This window comes from Gorilla gorilla, chromosome 15, assembly GCF_029281585.2.
Source record: "Gorilla gorilla gorilla isolate KB3781 chromosome 15, NHGRI_mGorGor1-v2.1_pri, whole genome shotgun sequence".
Taxonomy (NCBI): Eukaryota; Metazoa; Chordata; class Mammalia; order Primates; family Hominidae; genus Gorilla; species Gorilla gorilla.
In genome coordinates, this window is record NC_073239.2 from 34,572,457 (window position 1) to 34,590,614 (window position 18,158).

At 37.2% G+C, this 18,158-nt stretch overlaps 1 protein-coding gene and 1 gene segment (V, D, J or C); both read right to left on the reverse strand.

Annotated features, from left to right (window-relative positions):
* Window positions 1-18,158, reverse strand: part of LOC101135612 (T cell receptor alpha chain MC.7.G5) — a 548,557-nt gene that overhangs the window by 494,876 nt on the left and 35,523 nt on the right. The window lies entirely within an intron of this gene.
* On the reverse strand, window positions 8,381-8,961 carry LOC134757196 (T cell receptor alpha variable 21-like). The segment is given in 2 exon segments: window positions 8,381-8,715; window positions 8,916-8,961. Coding segments are annotated over 2 exon segments (381 nt in total).

The following is an 18,158-nucleotide window of genomic DNA, read 5'->3' on the forward strand; positions in this document are numbered from 1 at the left end:
GGAAAATCGCTGTATTACAATCCATGTGTGTTGAAGACAGCTGCAAAACTGAGAATTCTCCAAAATAACTTTCATGTAGAAAACTGTTTATTACATGATAAGAAATAAAAATGTGATAATTTGAAGCATACATTTATTATTAAAACTAAATAGTAACCTCTGCATTTGTTTAGAACTTAGGCCAAAAAATATTTTTTATCATTGACATTGTTTAGAATTCCTGGCATATGGTAAAAAAAATCAGATTGGCTATTAATCATTTTTATATTGTTTTTAAAAAGCTCTCTATAAAGCACCCTGTTATTACCTGCAACTGGGACAAACCACTCCCATTGCCTGACCTTTGGTATGCTTCTGCTAGCAACAATTTCTGGAGTGTAAGTCACTGAGTTGATGGCAAAGTCAAATACAGTCATACCTCTGAAATATTGCTGATTATAGACTACCATAATAAGGTGAGTCATGCAAACTTTTTGGTTTCTCAGTGCTTGTAAAAACTATGTTTACACTACACCGTAGCCTATTAAGTGGACAATAGCACTATGAAAAACAATGTACATACATTAATTAAAATGTACTTTATTACTAAAAAATGCTAACGATCATCTGATTCTTCAGCAAGTCATAATCTTTTTGTTGGTGGAGGGTCTTGCCTTGATGTTGATGGATGCTGATTGATCAGGATGTGATTGCTGAAGGTTGGGGTGACTATAGCAATTTCTTAAAATAAGACAACAATGAAGTTTGCTGCGTCAATTAATACTTCCTTTCATGAAAGATTTCTCTGTAACCTGCAATACTGTTTGATGGCATTTTACCCATAGTAGAACTTCTTTCAAAATCTGTGTCAAGCCTCTAAAACCCTGCTATGGGTTTATCAACTAAGTTTATATAATATTCTAAATCCTTTGTTGTTATCTTAACGATGTTCACAGCATCTTCACCAGGAATAGATTCCATCTCAAGAAACTACTTTGTTTGCTCACCCATAAAAAGAAACTCCTTATTTGTTAGTTTTATCATGAGATTGAAGCAATTCAATCACATCTTCAGGTTCCACTTCTAATTCTCGTTCTCCTGCTATCTACCACTATATTTTGATTATCATTTGGATCTTTTAAAACTGGCATTTAAAAATTCTGAGCTCCAGAGGGCACCTCAAGAGCCTTTCAACTCGTTTACTGCCTCCAGGAAAGAATACAACTTAACCATGCCAAACCCATGATTTCCCTCCCATTCATAAAAGCTTTCTCCAGCAGTGTCCTAGATAGTTAAAATAAACAAGAACCATCAATATCATTTCAAAATTATCTCAGTTACTTATTCCACTGAAGTATTTACTCCTGCAGTTACTTACTCCACTGAAGTCTTGAACCTTTCAAAGTCATCTATGAGTGTTGGAATCTCTTTCTTCCAAAGTCTTGTTAATCTTGATATTTTGACCTTCTTCCATGAGTTACAAATGTTCTTAATGGTATCATGTAGAAGATTTTCAATTTACTTTGCTGAGACCATCAGAGAAATTACTATCTATGGCAGTTATGGCCTCATAAAATGTATTTCTTAAATAGTAAGACTTGAAAGCCAAAATTATTCCTTGATCCATGGACTGCAGAATGGATGTTACATTCACAGGCAAGAAAACATTAATCCCCTTGTACATCTCCATCAGAACTCTTGGGAGACCAAGTGCATTGTTAATCAGCAGTACCATTTTGAAAGGAACCTTTTTTTCCTGAGCAGTAGATCTCAACATTGGGCTTAAAATATTCAGTAAAACATGCTATAAACAGATGTGCTGTCATCCAGGTTTTGTTGTTCCATTTATAGAGCACAGGCAGAGTACACTTAGCATAATTCTTAAGGGACCTAGAATTTTCAGAATGGTAAATGAGCATTGGCTTTAACTTAAAGTCATCAGCTGCATTAGCACCTAACAAGAGAATCAGCCTGTCCTTTGAAGTTTTGAAGTCAGGCATTGACTTCCTCTCTCTAGCTATGAAAGTCCTACGTGGCATCTTCTTCCAATAGAAAGCTGTTTTGTCTACAATGAAAATCTGTTGTTTAGTGTAGCCACCTTCATCAATGGTCTTAGTTAGATCTTCTGGATAACTCACTGCAGCTTCTACATCAGCACTTCCTGCTTCACCTTGCACTTTTATGTCATGATGATGATTTCATTTCTTAAACCTCAGGAAACAACCTCTTGTAGCTTCAAACTTTCCTTTGGCAGCTTCCTCACCTCTATCAGGCTTCACAGAATTGAAGAGAGTTAGGGCCTTGCTGTGTGTTAGGCTTTGGCTTAAGGGAATATTGTAACTGGTTTGATATTTTGTCCAGAACACTAAAACTTTCTCCATATCAGCAGTAAGGCTGTTTTACTTTCTTATCATTTATGTGTTTACCTGGAGTAGCACTTTTAATTTTCTTCAATAAATTTCCCTTTGCATTCACAACTTGGCTGTTTAGTTCAAGAGGTCTATCTGTCAGCTTATTGATTGGGCTTTTGACATGCTTTTCTCACTAAGCTTAATCATTTCTAGCTTTTGACTTAAAATGAGAGTCCCATCATGGTGGTTCATGCCTATAATCCCAGCTGTTTGGGAGGCAAAGGCAGGAGAATTGCTTGAGCCCAGGAGTTTGAGACCAGCCTGGGCAACATAGTGAGACCCCATCTCCACAGAAAGAAAAATAAATAATGTGAGAGATATGCGACTCTTCCTTTCCCTTGAACAGTTAGAAGTCACTGTTAGTCAATTTTCAATATTGTTATGTCTTAGGGAATAGAAAGGCCTGCGGAGAGAGAAAGAGAGGGGCAAACCGTCAATTGGTGGAGAAGACAGAACACACACAAAAGATTTATTGATTAAGTTCACTGTATCATACAAGTGGTTCTCTCTGCCTGCAGCTCTTTTTAGCAGGAGCCTTAACTTTGCTATTGCGACCTTTCCTACATATCTCAATGTAACTATTTTCTCAGAGAGGCCTTCTCTGACCACCAGCAGCATAATCCCCACCCTGCCAAAGTAAACACAATTTTATCATCTTTCACATCCATTTTTAAAATTTATTGTCCTTATCATGCATAGAAATTATATATTTGTTTGAATTGCTTTGTTGTGTGTATACATCTTCCCTGTTAAATTGTAACTATTCACTGCCGTATTGCCAACAGCAAGGTGTTTGCCTACCTAAGATGCTGTTACCACATGTGCAGGAGAAAGTAACTTCTTTCAACTTCTGTCAAATGTGAACTCTCAACATTTATTCTTGCAATGTAGTTCATTAATTTTCATTAACAATAGAAGTTCATTTATATTATGGAATATAATAGCTATTAAAGTAGCACTAATCAAGCCGCCTTTTTCATAACTATATCCAATTTTATTTTTAATTTTTTTACAATTTCAACTTTTATTTTAGGTTTGAGGGTATATGTGCAGGTCTGTTACATGGGTATATTGCGTGACACTGAGGTATGGGGTATGAATGATCCTGTCACTCAGGTAGTGAGCATAGTATCCAATAGGTAGTTTTTCAGTCCTACCCTTGTCAGGAAACCCCAGTATCTATTGTTCCCAGTTTTATGTCCTTGTGTACCCAATGCTTAGCTCCCACTTATAAGTGAGAAAATGTGGTATTTGGTTTTCCTGTTTCTGCACTAATTCACTTAGAAATTTGGCCTCTAGGTGCATCCATGTTGCTGCAAATGCCACGAGCTCATTCTTTTATGTCGCTGCATAGTATTCCATGGTGTATATGTGCCACATTTTCTTTATTCAATCCACATTCAACAGGTACCTAGGTTGATTCCATGTCCTTGCAATTGTGAATAGCACTGAAATGAACATGCGAGTACATGTGTCTTTTTGGTATAATGATTTATTTTTCTTTGGATATATACCTAGTAATGGGATTGCTGGGTTGAGTGGTAGATCTATTTTAAGTTTTTTGAGAAATCTCCAAACTGCTCTGCAAACTGTTCACAGTGGCTGAACTAATTTACATCCCCATCAACAGAGTATGTGTTCCTTTTTCCCCATAGCCTAGCCAGCATCTGTTATTTTTTGACTTTTTAATAATAACCATTCTGACTGGTGTGAGATGGTATCTCATCGTGGTTTTGATTTGCATTCCTCTGATGATTAGCGATGATGAGAATTGTTTTCATACATTTGTTGGCCACTTGGCTGTGTCTTCTTTTGAGAATTGTCTGTTCTTGTCCTTTGTCCATCTTTTAATGCAGTTATTTGTGTTGCTCTTATTGACTTGTTTAAGTTCCTTATAGATTCTGGATATAAGACCTTTGTTGGATGTGTAGTGTGCAAATATTATCTCACATTCTGTAGGTTGTCTGTTTACTCTGTTGATAGTTTCTTCTGCTAGGCAAAAGCTCCTTATTTAGATCCCTCTTGTCAATTTTTATTTTTGTTGCAATTGCTTTTGGGAACTTAAGCCAAAAATCCTTTGCCAAGACTGACATCAAGAAGGGTATTTCCTAGGTTTTATTCTGAAATTTTGATAGTTTGAGGTCTTACTGTAAATCTTTTGTTTTTAATTCTGTTTATTTATTGAATAGGGAATCCTTTCCCCATTGCTTGTTTTCCTTGGCTTTGTGGAGGATTAGATGATTGTAGGTGTATGGCTTTCTTTCTCAGTTCTCTAGTCTGTTCCATTGGTCTATCTGTCTGTTTTTGTACTGTTACCATTATCATTTTGGTTACTGTAGCATTATAGTATAATTTGAAGTTGAGTAATGTGATGCCTCTGTCTTTGTTCTTTTTGCTTTGGTAATTTGGGCTTTTTTTGGTTCCATATGAATTTTAGAATAGTTTTGTCTAATCATGTGAAAAATAATGATGGGAGTTTGATAGGGATAGTTTTGAATCTCTAGACTGCTTTTGGCAGTATTGCCATTTTAACAATACTGATTCTTTCAATTCATGAGCATGGAATGGTTTTTCATTTATTTGTGTTGACTCTGATTTCTTTCAGCAGTGTTTTGTAGTTATCCCTGTAGAGATCTTTCACTCTCATACCATTTACCATAGCCACAAAAAAATTAAATACCCAGGAATCCATCTAACCAAGGAAGTGAAAGATTGATCAGTTCCAGAGGTCTTTTGGCAGAGTTTTTGGCAGAGTCTTTAGGATTTTCTAGGCATAGAATCATATTGTCAGTAAAGAGAGATACTTTTACTTCCTTTTTTCTTGCTTCGAAGTCTTTTATTTTTTCTCTTGCCTGAATGCTGTGGCTAGGACTTGCAATACTATGTTGACTAGGAGTGGTAAGAGGGTCACTGTTTTCCTGTTCCAGTTCTCAAGAGGAATGCTTTCAGTTTTTACCTGTTCAATATGATGTTGCCTGTGGGTTTGTCATAGATGGCTGTTATTAATTTGAGGTATGTTTCTTCGGTGCCTAGTTTGTTAAAGGTTTTTATTATGAAGGGATGTTGGATTTTATCAAAAGTTTTTTCCGTGTCTATTGAGATGATCTTATGGCTTTTGTTTTTAATTATGTTTATGTGGTGAATCATATTATTGATTTGCATATATTGAACAAACCTTGCATCCCAAGAATGAAACCTATTTGATTCTGGTGAATTAACTTTTTGAAGTAGTACTGGTTTTGGTTTGCTAGTATTTTGTTGAGAATTTTCACATCTGGATTCATGAGGAATATTGGCCTGTAGTTTTCTTTTTTCTTTGTGTCTTTACCATGTTTTTGTTTCAGGGTGAGGCTGGCTTTATAGCATGAGTTAGGAAGGTGTCCGTCCTCCTTAATATTTTGGAATAATTTCAGCAGGATTGGTACAAGCTCTTCTTTGTCCATGTGGTACAATTTGGCCGTGAATCTTTCTGGCCCAGGAGTTTTTTTTGGTTGCTAGATTCTTAATGACTGATTTAATTTTTTTCTTGATTGAATCTTGGAAGATTGTGTGCTTCCAGGAATTCAACCACTTTCTCTAGATTTTCTAGTTTATGTGCATAGAAGTGTTTATAATAGTTTCTGAGGATCTTTTTATTTCTGTGGTATCATTTGTAATGCTGCCTTTGTCATTTTTCATTGTGCTTATCTGGAACTTCTCTTTTTTTCTTTGTTAATTTAGCTAGCAGTCTATACATCTTGTTTATTATTTTTTTCAAAGTTAATTTAGCTAACAGTCTATACATCTTGTTTATTATTTTTTTCAAAGAACCAACTTTTGGTTTTATTTATGCTTTGTATGGATTTTTGTGTCTTGATTTAGTTCTGCTCTGATTTTAGTTATTTCTTTTCTTTTACTAGCTTTGGAGTTAGTTTGTCCTTTTTCTTGTTTCTCTACATATGATGTTAGATTATTAATTTAAGATCATTCTTATTTTCTGATGTTGGCATTTAGCACTATAAACTTTCCTCTTATCACTGCTTTTGCTGCATCCCAGAGATTTTTGTATGTTGTGTCTCTGTTTTCATTTATTTTAAATAATTTTTGATATCTGCCTTAATTTCATGGTTTATCTAAAATCATCCAGGAGCAAGTTGTTTAATTTCCATGTAACTATGTGATTTTGAGAGATCTCCTTAGTATTGATTTCCATTTTTATTTCACTGTTGTCTAAGAGTATGGTTGGTATAATTTCAATTTTTAAAAAAATTTATTGAGACTTGCTTTATGGCCAATGAGAAGAATGTATATTCTGTGGTTGATGACTGAAGTATTCTATAAAATTCTGTCAGATCCAATTGGTCAAGTTTAAGTGCAGAATTTCTTTTTTTCTTTTTTTTTTTTTTGAGATGGAGTCTAACTCTGTCACCAAGATGGAGTGCAGTGGCGCAATCTTGGCTCACTGCAATCTCTGTCTCCCAGGTTCAAGCGATTCCCCTGCCTCAGCCTCCCAAGTAGCTGGGACTATGGGCACACACCACCACGCCTGGCTAATTTTTTTTGTATTTTAGTAGAGACAGGGTTTCACCATGTTTGCAAGGATGGTCTCAATCTCCTGATCTCATGATCCGCCCGCCTCGGCCTCCCAAAGTGCTGAGATTACAGGCTTGAGCCACCACACTCAGCCCTAAGTCCAGAATTTCTTTGTTAGTTTTCTGCCTTGATGATCTTCCTAACATAGTCAGTGGGGTGGTAAAGTCCCCCACTATTTCAGCTCCTTTATAGCTCATATATCTGAATGTATTACTTACTCATGAGTTGGTTTGTAATGTCAAGAAAGAAAGCAGCTTTGTAGCCCAGATATGGCAGAGGTTGTGAATGCAAACTCCTCATCACACAATATGGAGCCTGAATATTTAGTAAAAGAAATAGATGAGAACAAGAACTTGTTGATAAGAAAATCTTCCAGGAAGGCCAAGATATCTGTTTGGAGTTTCAATCTTTTATTGAGGACAGAGTTTGACACGTAAATATTGAGAACTGGGCTTTACATCAATGCATCTCTCTGACTTATCTAAGAAGTACTATCTGATTGATGTAGGCTTCAATGACCTATCTGAATGGAGGACAAGCTGCCCTCCAGCTTTAACATTTCTTATGGTGATTCATTAATTTTTCATGTGCAAAGTGACTCTTATGGTGAAGTGAGAACTTGGCAGGGAAGAAAAACTCAGTGCCTTTACAAGAGTTCTGTGGATGTAAGTGAAGACCACCTAAATGAAAAAAGCAAAGGCAATTTATTCAGAGCTTGCTATACCAAAGGAATCAGCTACTGTCCCTTGTGTTTGGCAGAGACTTAAAGATAGGCAGAGGAGTAGGGAAGCTTTAGAGTGGAAGAAAACTAACAAAGCTTCAGGTGTGTCCTGGTTGGAGGCTCTTGCATGGGGGAGATATAAGCATGTGATTGGTTAGATGTGCATGTTTAGCTTTCTCTGGTCCTTCCTACATTGAATAAACCTCAGAAAATTATGCCATGTGAGAGAAGCCATACACAAAGGCCACTACCTACTATATTATTCCATTTATATGAAATGTACAGAATAGGAAAATCCATAGAGACTGAAAACAGGTTGGTGGCTGCCAGGGGCTGGGAGGAGGGTGGGCAAGGTAACTGCTTAATGGACATGTGGTTTCCTTTTGAGATGTTAAAAAGTTTTTGAAACTACACAGAGATAAAAGCTGCACAACATTGTGAATACACTAAATAACACTTAATTGTTCACTTTAAAAGACTGAACTTCATGGCATGTAAATCAATTGAAATAAAACTATTATTTATATTAAAATTGATAAAAATCTAAAGATCAGAGAATTCATAGTTTAATTTCAGATTATTACATCGAGTTTTGTGTATTTAATTGCTTCTATGTGGAGACAGTGTCAATTTAGAAGTCCTCTTAATGCAAAAACATTGCTCAGTCTCAAGATAAAACATGCAGTTAGAGCTCCAACTATAGAGTTTGGGTATTGGTTGCAGGTGCCTGTTGTGCACTGTGCCTCACAGCACAGAGGTAGGTGGCTGAGTCACCAGGCTGAGAAGCTGCAATGTATAAAGTACTACGTCCTGATGATTTATCGAGCGAGGCATTAAGTCTTCCACTTGTTTGCTCTCTCTGACTTGACTGAATAAGCAACAGAGATGTGAGACCTTTCCCAGGGTCCTGCCTAAACCACTGGAGGCTGTAAATAGCGCTATCAGTGAAACTGCAGTTGAGAACCAAGTTTTCTCCTTCTGGGACACTCAGAGCTGCAGGAATCTGCGTCACCTCCTGTTTGCTGCTCACCCCTGTTCAGAAAAAGAGCAATAGACTGGTTAATGGCTAATGATTTCTTAGAAATTACCTTTAAATTTATTTTTTCAATTTCCACAGAAATTCCCAGTAAACCATACAGGCATAACAACTCCCCTTCTTTCTCCCTCTTTCCTGGGAGAAACGTCCTGGAGTCAGCCTGCTCTTTGCTCATTTCCATTTCCCTCTAACTCACATTGCAGCTGCAGCCAAAGGATAAGCAGGCCCAAGAGGGTCTCCATTCCTTCTGTCACTTAGACTCACTGAGAACTGAAATCTTATATCTGAAATATGGAGAATGGCTCACAAGATAAACCCTCTGCTTTGCTATCTCATACGTTCAAACATTTCTACAGGAAACACAGAGTTGGCCCAGCCAATCTGAGACAAGTATCTCTCTCTCTCTCTCTCTTTCTCTCTCTCTCTCCTCTCTCTCTCCTCTCTCTCTCTCTCCTCTCTCTCTCTCTCTCTCACACACACACACACACACAGATCTGCAAAATGTGGGAGGTGGAAATGGAATGAAAGAAATGAAAACACTGCCACTTCAGAACCAAGCACAGTACTGCTAGAGAAATGCTTCTTTCTCCTCCGCTTTCACCTCCTCCTCCTTCTCCTAAAGAAACAAAAATGTTTGAATATGAGATTTGTAGAATGCAGCCAAATCAGTGCATAGAGAGAAATATATATTCTTAAATGCTTATGTTAGAAAAGAAAAAATATATAAATGTTTTCCATACTGTTACAGCAACTTTCTCCAGATTCCTATGACTGCTGTCTCTTCTTGCCACTTCAGTGCTTAAGGACTGGTTTCCCATAACTTGCATTTTTGTGAAAAGGCCCTTTCTATCATTTCTTACTTGTCATATTGCAAAACGAGTTCAGAATCATACTATTAATATTCAGTTTTGTTGACAATGTCAGGAAATGGATACTCTGATATTCTGATAGCTGAAATATAATTAATAAATGTCTACATATGTTATTTATATATTACTGAATGCAAAATTTCCATTTGGCCAGGAATTTTTCTTAAGAAATACTCTTATAAATACACTTACAGCACTGTACATTGCATGCAATGGTTAAAAAAAGTGGAAAAAAATTTAAATATTCTTTCAATATAGACAGTCAATATATTATGGTAGCTCTGTATGGTGAGTTACTTACTACACTTGCAAAAAAGTGTAAGGTGGGTTAAATTTTCTGAGTTGCAAAAGCTTCTGTCTCTTATTCAATTGAACCACAGCATTTTATATATGGTGTGATCCTATTTACGATTTTTAAAAGTATGTGTACTGTGAGTTTGTATTTAAATGTATAGAAAGAGTGGAAGTATGATGAAACCTAACAGTGATTAGGAACTTGTCAGAAGAAAATCAATGAAGTATCACTTTTTGTTCTATATTGCCTAGATACTTAAACAATTACATATTAATTTACAAAGTGATTAGTCATAAAAATGGAATACAGGTGCATAGAAAACTAGGGAAATGTTGAAATAAAAATATTAATATAATGATTTCATGTTAGCAAATTTTCAAAATTCATTTACTTTTCAATGCATGTGCTATAGTTGAAAAAATCGAGAGAGCCCAGATATTTCTCAGAAAAATAATGCTCAATTTATGAACTTGACACCGGACCTTTACCAAGAATGAAAATGTTAGATTGGAGAAAGAGCAATATCCAGGATCTTCTCTCTCCTTGTTTTTTCTTTACTGGTGCAGTTCTTGATTTCATGTACCTTTCCTTGTTTTTCCCCTTTCCTTCTTCTCATTTCATTTTCTACCTTCTTCCATTAATCTCACATTTTCTTGGGCAATGCCCTCTTTAAATGGATCTTATCTCCCCTCTTCACCTGGGAGACAGATGTGGTCCAATCTGCCCACAGTGTAGTAACACATGGTGGTGCCTTTGAGGGTTATCTGGTGCAGGACCAGGGTACTAGCCTTATTGTCCACAGGAATGGGCAGTGATATGGTTAGGATCTGTGTCCCCACCCAAATCTCCTTTCAAATTGTAATCCCCAATGTTGGAGGTCAGACCTGGTGGGAGGTGTTTGGATCATGGGGGTAAATTTTCCCTTTGGTGCTGTTCTTGTGATGGTGAGTGCGTTCTTTTGAGATCTGGTCATTTAAAAGTGTATGGCACTTTCCCTGTCCTTTCTCTCTTCCTCCTACTCCAACCATGGGAAGTGCTGGCTCTGCCTTCACCTTCTGCCATGATTGAGAGTTTCCTGAGGCCTCCCCAGAAGCCAAACAGATGCCAACAACATGCTTCCTGTACAACCTTCGGAACCTGAACAGCCAATGAAACCTCTTTCCTTTGCAAATTACCCAGTCTCAAGTATTTCTTTATAGCAATGAAAGAACAGACTAATACAGGCAGTGAAGCCATTTGACTGGTCACCTCGTTCTTTAAACCTCCAATCAGATACTGTGAGCCATGGTTATCAAACTGTTGATACCAGATTGTGTCCTCATTTCCTCCAGTGGTAGAGTGGGAACAGGGTATATTCACTTCTTGTTTCAGCACTGCCCTACTCTTGTGGTTTTAACATTACACATAATCCCTGAGGAGAAAAACGAGATTATCCCCAGACCCTCAAATCAAGGCAGATTTTCCAGATCAAGGTATAAGGGGGTTTCAAAAAGTTTATAGAAATATGGAATTAAAAGGTAACAATTAAAAAATATAAACTTTATTTCTCAACATAAGCTCCAACAAATTCAAGACACTTTTTTAAGTGATGATATCAGCCATTTAGTCCATCCCTAAGGACTGAGAGTCCGGGAATTTAACCATGTCAATGCAGGTTTTTTTATATATTAATTGAAGAAAAAATAAGTGCCCATTAAAGATTTTCTTTAAGATTAGGAAACAAAAATAAGTCAGAAGAAAGAAAGTCAGTATTGTGAGATGGAGGCCTAATGATTTCCCATTGAAACTCTCACAAAATTGCCCTTGTTTGATAAGAGGAATGAGCAGGAACATTGTCGTGGTGAAGAATTCTCTGGTGAGCTTTTTCTGGGCATTTTTCTGCTAAAGCCTTGGCTAACTTTCTCAAAACCCTCTAATAATAAGTAGATGTTGTCATTCTTCAGCTCTCCAGAAAGTCAACAAGCAAAAAGCCTTGAGCAAAACAAAAAACAAACAAACAAAAAACCCTGTTGCTACAGCCTTTGCTCTTGACCAGGCCACTTTTGCTTTGACTGGACCACTTCCACTTCTTGGCAGTCATTGCTTTGATAGTACTTTGTATTCAGTATTGTACTGGTGAATCTGTGTTCATTTTCTGTTAAAATCCTTTGAAGAAATGCTTTAGGATCTTGATCCCGCTTGTTTAAAATTCCATTAAAATGTCTCCTTTTGTCTGCAGCTGATATGGGTGCAACAATTTTGGCACCCACTGAGTGGGAGGTTTGTTCAACTTTAATTTTCAAGTCAGAATTATGTAAGCTGAACCAGTTGAGGTGTCTATGGTGTTGGCTATTTTTTCTGCTGCTAATCATTAGTCCTCTTCAATCAGGGCATGAATAAGATGAATTTTTTCCTCTCAATCAATGTGTATGGTCTGCTGCTGCATGCTTCATTTTCAACATCATCTTGTCTCTTCTTAAAATGAGTTATTCATTTGTAAACTGCTAATTTCTTTGGGGAATTGCCCCCATAAACTTGTCAATGATTTCACCATTCTTCCACCCAAGCTTTACCTTAAATTTGGTGCTTGTTTTTGCTTCAATACTGGCAGAATTCATGTTGCTCTGATAGGAGCTCTTTTCAAACTGTTTTGTCCTTCATCCTTCTTAGTGCCTCAAATTAGATACTGTGTACAATGTCATAACAAGTTAGTAGGAGTTTATTTTGATGCAAAAATTTAAAAATTATGCGTAATTTTTTTGTAATATGCATTTTTCATGAACTTGTTGAAGACCCCTGGTATAGTACTGAGAAGTAATTTTATCTATGACTCCCTTCCCCTAGAAAGAGCCAAATATGGCTGGGGTCATGTAGACTCACTAGTTAAGAGGCAGGACTCCCTGGATCTGTCTGTCATTTTCCCTTGGGCTCAACAACACAGGAAATTCTATAGCAAAGAAAACTCTTCTGTGAGCTTTCACTGAGGGTTATAAGCTAAAATTTGTCCCTCTGAAATTTATATGTTGAACTCCCAGCCCCAAGTGCTTCAGAATGTGACCTTATTTGGAGTTGAGTTCAAGATTATTTCTTGATTATAGAGGTATCTAAGTAAAATGAGGTGGGCTCTAATGCAATATAAAAGGAGAAATTTAGACACAGATATACACAGATGGAAGATGATATGAAGACACAGGGGTATGATGGCCATCTATAAGCTAAAGAGAGAAGCCTGAAACAGATCCTCCTTTCCTGGATTCTGTTGGCATCTTGACTTCAGACATTGCCTCTAGAACCATGAGCCAATAAATTTCTGATTTTTAAGTCCCTAGCCTATGGCACAAACTAATATACTGGGTATGATGTAGCCCCTCACACTGAGGACGTGACCTCCTCAAAAAGTTAACAGCTGTTATTTGATCGGTTGCCCTTAGCAGCTTGGGTGAAGGAGAGTAAGACAGTGCAGGCAGCAGGTTCCTCTTCTGATTTCTTGGTTTAGAACATCATCCTTTCTTAGGCCTGAAACTCTTATCCAGGAGTACAGTCCACTCTGTCACAAGCTTCTTTATATTCAGGAAAACCCCACCAAGGCTTATACCATCATAAGAAGATGGAGAAAGCCCATCTAAATAACAATAAAGAGCAAATGAGGCTCAGATACAGAGAGTAATGTGTCCAAAGTGACCAGAAAAGTATAATCAGAACCTGATCAGGAAGCCATGTCTCCAGACGCCTGAAATGCCTCTAGATATCATCTATCTCTAGGAGAGCATTTACAGACTGCATATCTTGGTACAAAGGAAACAAGAGACTTGGGGTCTCACTCATCCTTACACCCCAGAAACCCTATCCCTGACCCACCTTTCCCCATTCTCCATGTGTGTGCCTAGTGGTGACACACACTAAGAATTGAAATGCAGAGAAGAGGAAAGACAGAAGAAAGGAGGGGACTGTAAGAAGGAAGGGAGCAACCTAGAAGACTTTTTCTCATTATCTTCTCAAGTTTAAGAGAAATGAAATAGATTGAGGAAAAAAAGTATCTTCCCCACCAAAAATATCTACTTTTCTCTATTTCAAAAACTTGACAAAAACAGATCAATTCAACTTGAAAGCTGTATAACTACTTCCTGTCTCTGTCTTTCTATATTGTCCTATTTTGAGTAGAAACAAAACTTTTCATAATGGATTGAGGCAAGGCCAGGAATTATTGAATGTTGGAAGCTATGCACAGACTACTCTGCTTAGAACAAAGAGAATAAAACGTATCATTTGTCACAGTTTCTGCATGACTTCACTACGACTGTGAGCCAAACACTCTTTCCCCAACTGAACAGGCATCTTATTGACAGACACAGCAGCCCCCTCTTGTGACTAAATACATGGATGCTTTCATTCAGGTCCTGGGCAGGTCTTTCACCTGCTTTCGTAAAGTTACTTTACAGATATGGAAAAGAATCACTTAGACGTGCCTGTGATGTTACAGAAAGGATTTCACCAATTTTGGTCATTTGTGGTTTCAGAATGATCACCATGTGTGACAAGCCATTTTTGCAATATTAACAGTGGTTGCCTTTTTATATTATTATTTTTAGTTAACCTCATAATTTTTCCTCCATTGAGGCAGTTGGGTGATTTTCTGTTTATCATGTTCAGGAAAGGAGGCATAGCTGGAAACCAAAAATAAAGAAGTCTTTCCTACCATCTTACTTCAAAACTTTCAGCTTTATAGGCAAATTAAGGAATCCAGCATAAACTGACTTATAGGAAATGATACAAAGATATAATGCAAGTCTGCCTAATCGAGTCTATATAAACATTTTCTAGGTGGAGCGATAGGGAGAGGAAAGGATGCCAAAGAAAAGAGCATCAAAGAGGCTTAAGCATGGTCGGGTTCTTCAGAGGGGCGCTGGTCCTTATGCCCTTGAAGAGGTCTAGGAAAGAAAGCTCCAAACCTCTGGGCCACTTTCAGTGGTTAAATAAACCTCAGGGCAGTTCTGTTTAACACTCCAGTCTTCACCTTTCCTCTGCTCTGCACACTTCAGGCCTGATCCCGAGCTACAGTGAGGTGGACATGGCCTACTTTGTTCTCTTCTTTCCTCCTTTTTCTTTGATTTTAACTTCCCGGGATTAAGGTGAAAGAAAAAGATTAAGGGGAAGAAATAACAAAACTGTTCTTACTTAACCACTGTGCACCTCTAGTGTTGTTGCTTCCCTGGCCGACCACTGATGGCTGTGTATGGTGAGTGTCCCTATGAGAGAGCACCCAGGGGACCTCAGGGGCTCCTCAAGGGAGGTGTCTCCCCTTCTTGCCAGCCCCTCACTCAGGAGAACCTCCACAGCCCCTTACTTTCTCCTCTGGGTGAAGCTCTGGCAGGACAGCTCAGCCCTGCCACCTCAGAGGCGGCACCTGCCCACAGAATACACATGCCTCCTCACCATGCCCAGTGCAGAAACCCAGGCAGGCCATGGTTGCCCCTATCCACTCCACCATCTCTCTCCAGTTTCCTTGTCTTCTGCTTAAGCAGATGTAAGCATAGGTCAAAATCTGCTTCAGAACACAGACGAAAATGTCACACAGTGTTCCTTTTTATGCAGCAGATCTCTGTCTTTGGAAGTAATTATTTTGGAGTATTGACCCCTCAAGTGGCTTGTGGGAAAAGGGGAATACTCTGATGATATTCTCTTCTTGACTCCTCCCATCCCTCGCTACCTCCTCACACCAGCTAAGAGGTGAGAATTGGAGGTTGCAGAGCCTGTTCAGTTGCTGCTTCTTACCTCTACAGAGAATGTCCAACTGTGGGCCATTCTTTTTTTAATTTTTTTTATTAAAAAAATTTTTTTGAGAAGTGCAGCTGTGCTTAAAATGTGAGCCATTCTTAATGAAAAATAGTGGCTGCCTAATGACTCTTGGTTCCTAGCTTTGGGTCCGATTTGCCAAATTAATAACAGAAAATGTCCCACAATATATCCTATTGATCTCATGGGAACAATAAGTCTGTTTGATTCCATAACAAATTCTCCAAAAGACAAAATAAAAATATATTCCAATAATTAGATGTCATATAACATATAAATAAATATAAATGTGTAATGTGTAACATAGAGATTATAAATATATAAATGTAAATAGACATATTTGTATTCCAATAATATTAGGAATATAATATTAGGTGAGCTTTGGGGACAAAAGTCAATTACAGTCTTCACACCAACCAAACTCATCATGGATTCAGGAAAAGGAAAGCCTGGCTATGAGGATGCAGCAGCAGATTAACCATGGTCATTAAACAATTATGAGTATTAGCATGGTCTATACTGGAATTATATGAGCATGTTAAAGGTGGAGTTTAGAGCACTATTGTGCTATATTCTGTAATAAACAGAGCCTTAACAGTATTGGAACCAACTTTCTTTAATAGAAAGTTAAAATGTTGTAAAGAATCCAGGCAGAGTAAAAAGAGTAAATAAAATAATTAGATAAAACCTGCCTAAATTTTAGAACATTGAAGGAAACACTAAGATAATTGGTTTATGGCCTTTAAAATATATAGAAGTTTTATTTTTTAATTGACAATAAAGAATGAAAAAGTTTAATTCATAGTGGAGAATCTCATATATTGTTTTAGCCTATTTTCATCTTGGAAAGTCTGCAACTAAAAGGCTTGTCTATCCCCTAATCTCTCTGCTGCTTTTCAAATCATAAATAAATTTCTGTTGTTGAAACAAAAATCATTGCCTTCTTTATCATCAAAACAAAGTATCTTCTACTAATTATGATAGGATATACTTTAATCAGAATAGGCATAACCCACGTTAAGGCATTCCCAGGTGTGTTTCCTGGTTCCCTAAGCCCTGTTATCTAAGTTAACACAAAATCACCTGCATGTCTATATCATCCATCCTCCTGAAATGCAGTACTCTCCCAGTTGCAGTGTCTTTCAAAGTCAGATCTCCAGATCTAATGATCAAAATCATTAGACAACTCACTAAAAAAAGCAGACTCCTGACCCCGTATCAGACCTATAGAATCAGAATCTATGGAAATAAAGCATTTTTAAAATAAACTCTTCATGTGATTCTTAAATGTACAGTAAAATTAGAGAAGTGCTGTCTAGTTGGTTAACTCTGAAGTTTTATGTGTTTTTCTTCATCTTATTTTATGGTACCTGCAGCATTTACTTTATCTCAGAAATGCTTTCATCTCAAAACTTATGTAAGCCTCAGTTTCCCAATCTGAGAAATGGGTTAATATTACTTCATAGTTTTTGTGACGATAAAGATGATGATGAGAATGACAAAATTGGTACCAGGTAAAGCAGGAATCCTTCGGTGATTTTTGTATCGCTTCACCTGAATACATTGGGCAAACTGTAAGGCTGTAAACCCAAAGGGTTAAATACAACAAAACCAGATGACGTGGGTCAAATAACACTTGTGCCTCTCTTCCTAAATCAGGAAGCTTCTACTTCTGCTCCCTTTTTTCTAGGCCTCCCTGCATTTCTTCTACACAAAGCGGAGGTGGAAAGAGCCGGTTCTGTTGTTTAGAGTCTATTTATAAGTAGGGCATTAGTCATTACTTTGACTCAATAGCTAGAACTCCATAAACCACTCGCTCACTTTATATCTCTTACATTTTTAAGTCCCTGCCTCCCTGGGATGATAAGCAGATCTAAATAGAGTGGCCAACTCTTCCACTAAGTCTGGCCAATGAGGAAGGAAAGGAAAATAAATAAGATACAGAGATTATAATGCAAGAAACAAATTTTTCTTCATTTGCAGATGGCATGATTGTGGACTTAGAAAATCCAAAATAATGTATGACCAAAGGATTAAAATTAGTAAGTGTAGCAAGTTCAATGAATATAAGGTCAATATGTAAAAACCAATTGTATTTCTATACACTAGCAACAATTAGAAAATAAAATTTTAAAATCTGCATGAAATGTCTATACATGGAAGTAAATCTGATACAGGATGTGCAGATCACTACATTGAGAACTAAAATCATTGCTTAAGACATTAGATGACCTTAGCAGGTAGATAGTCTATATTTTTGACACAATGACTCAATATTTTTGAGGTAGCAATTCTCCTCAAAGTTATCTATAAGCTTAATGCAATACCAATCAAAACTGCAAGGGCAATTTTGTAGATTTGAAAAAGATTTAGAATTTAGAAACTAATTCTAAAATTTGTGTGGATTCAGAAAGGACATAGAATGGATAAAATAATAAGGGGAAGAACACAAATGAAGAAAAGACACTGATGAGTTTCAAACTCTATTCTAAAGCTATATTAA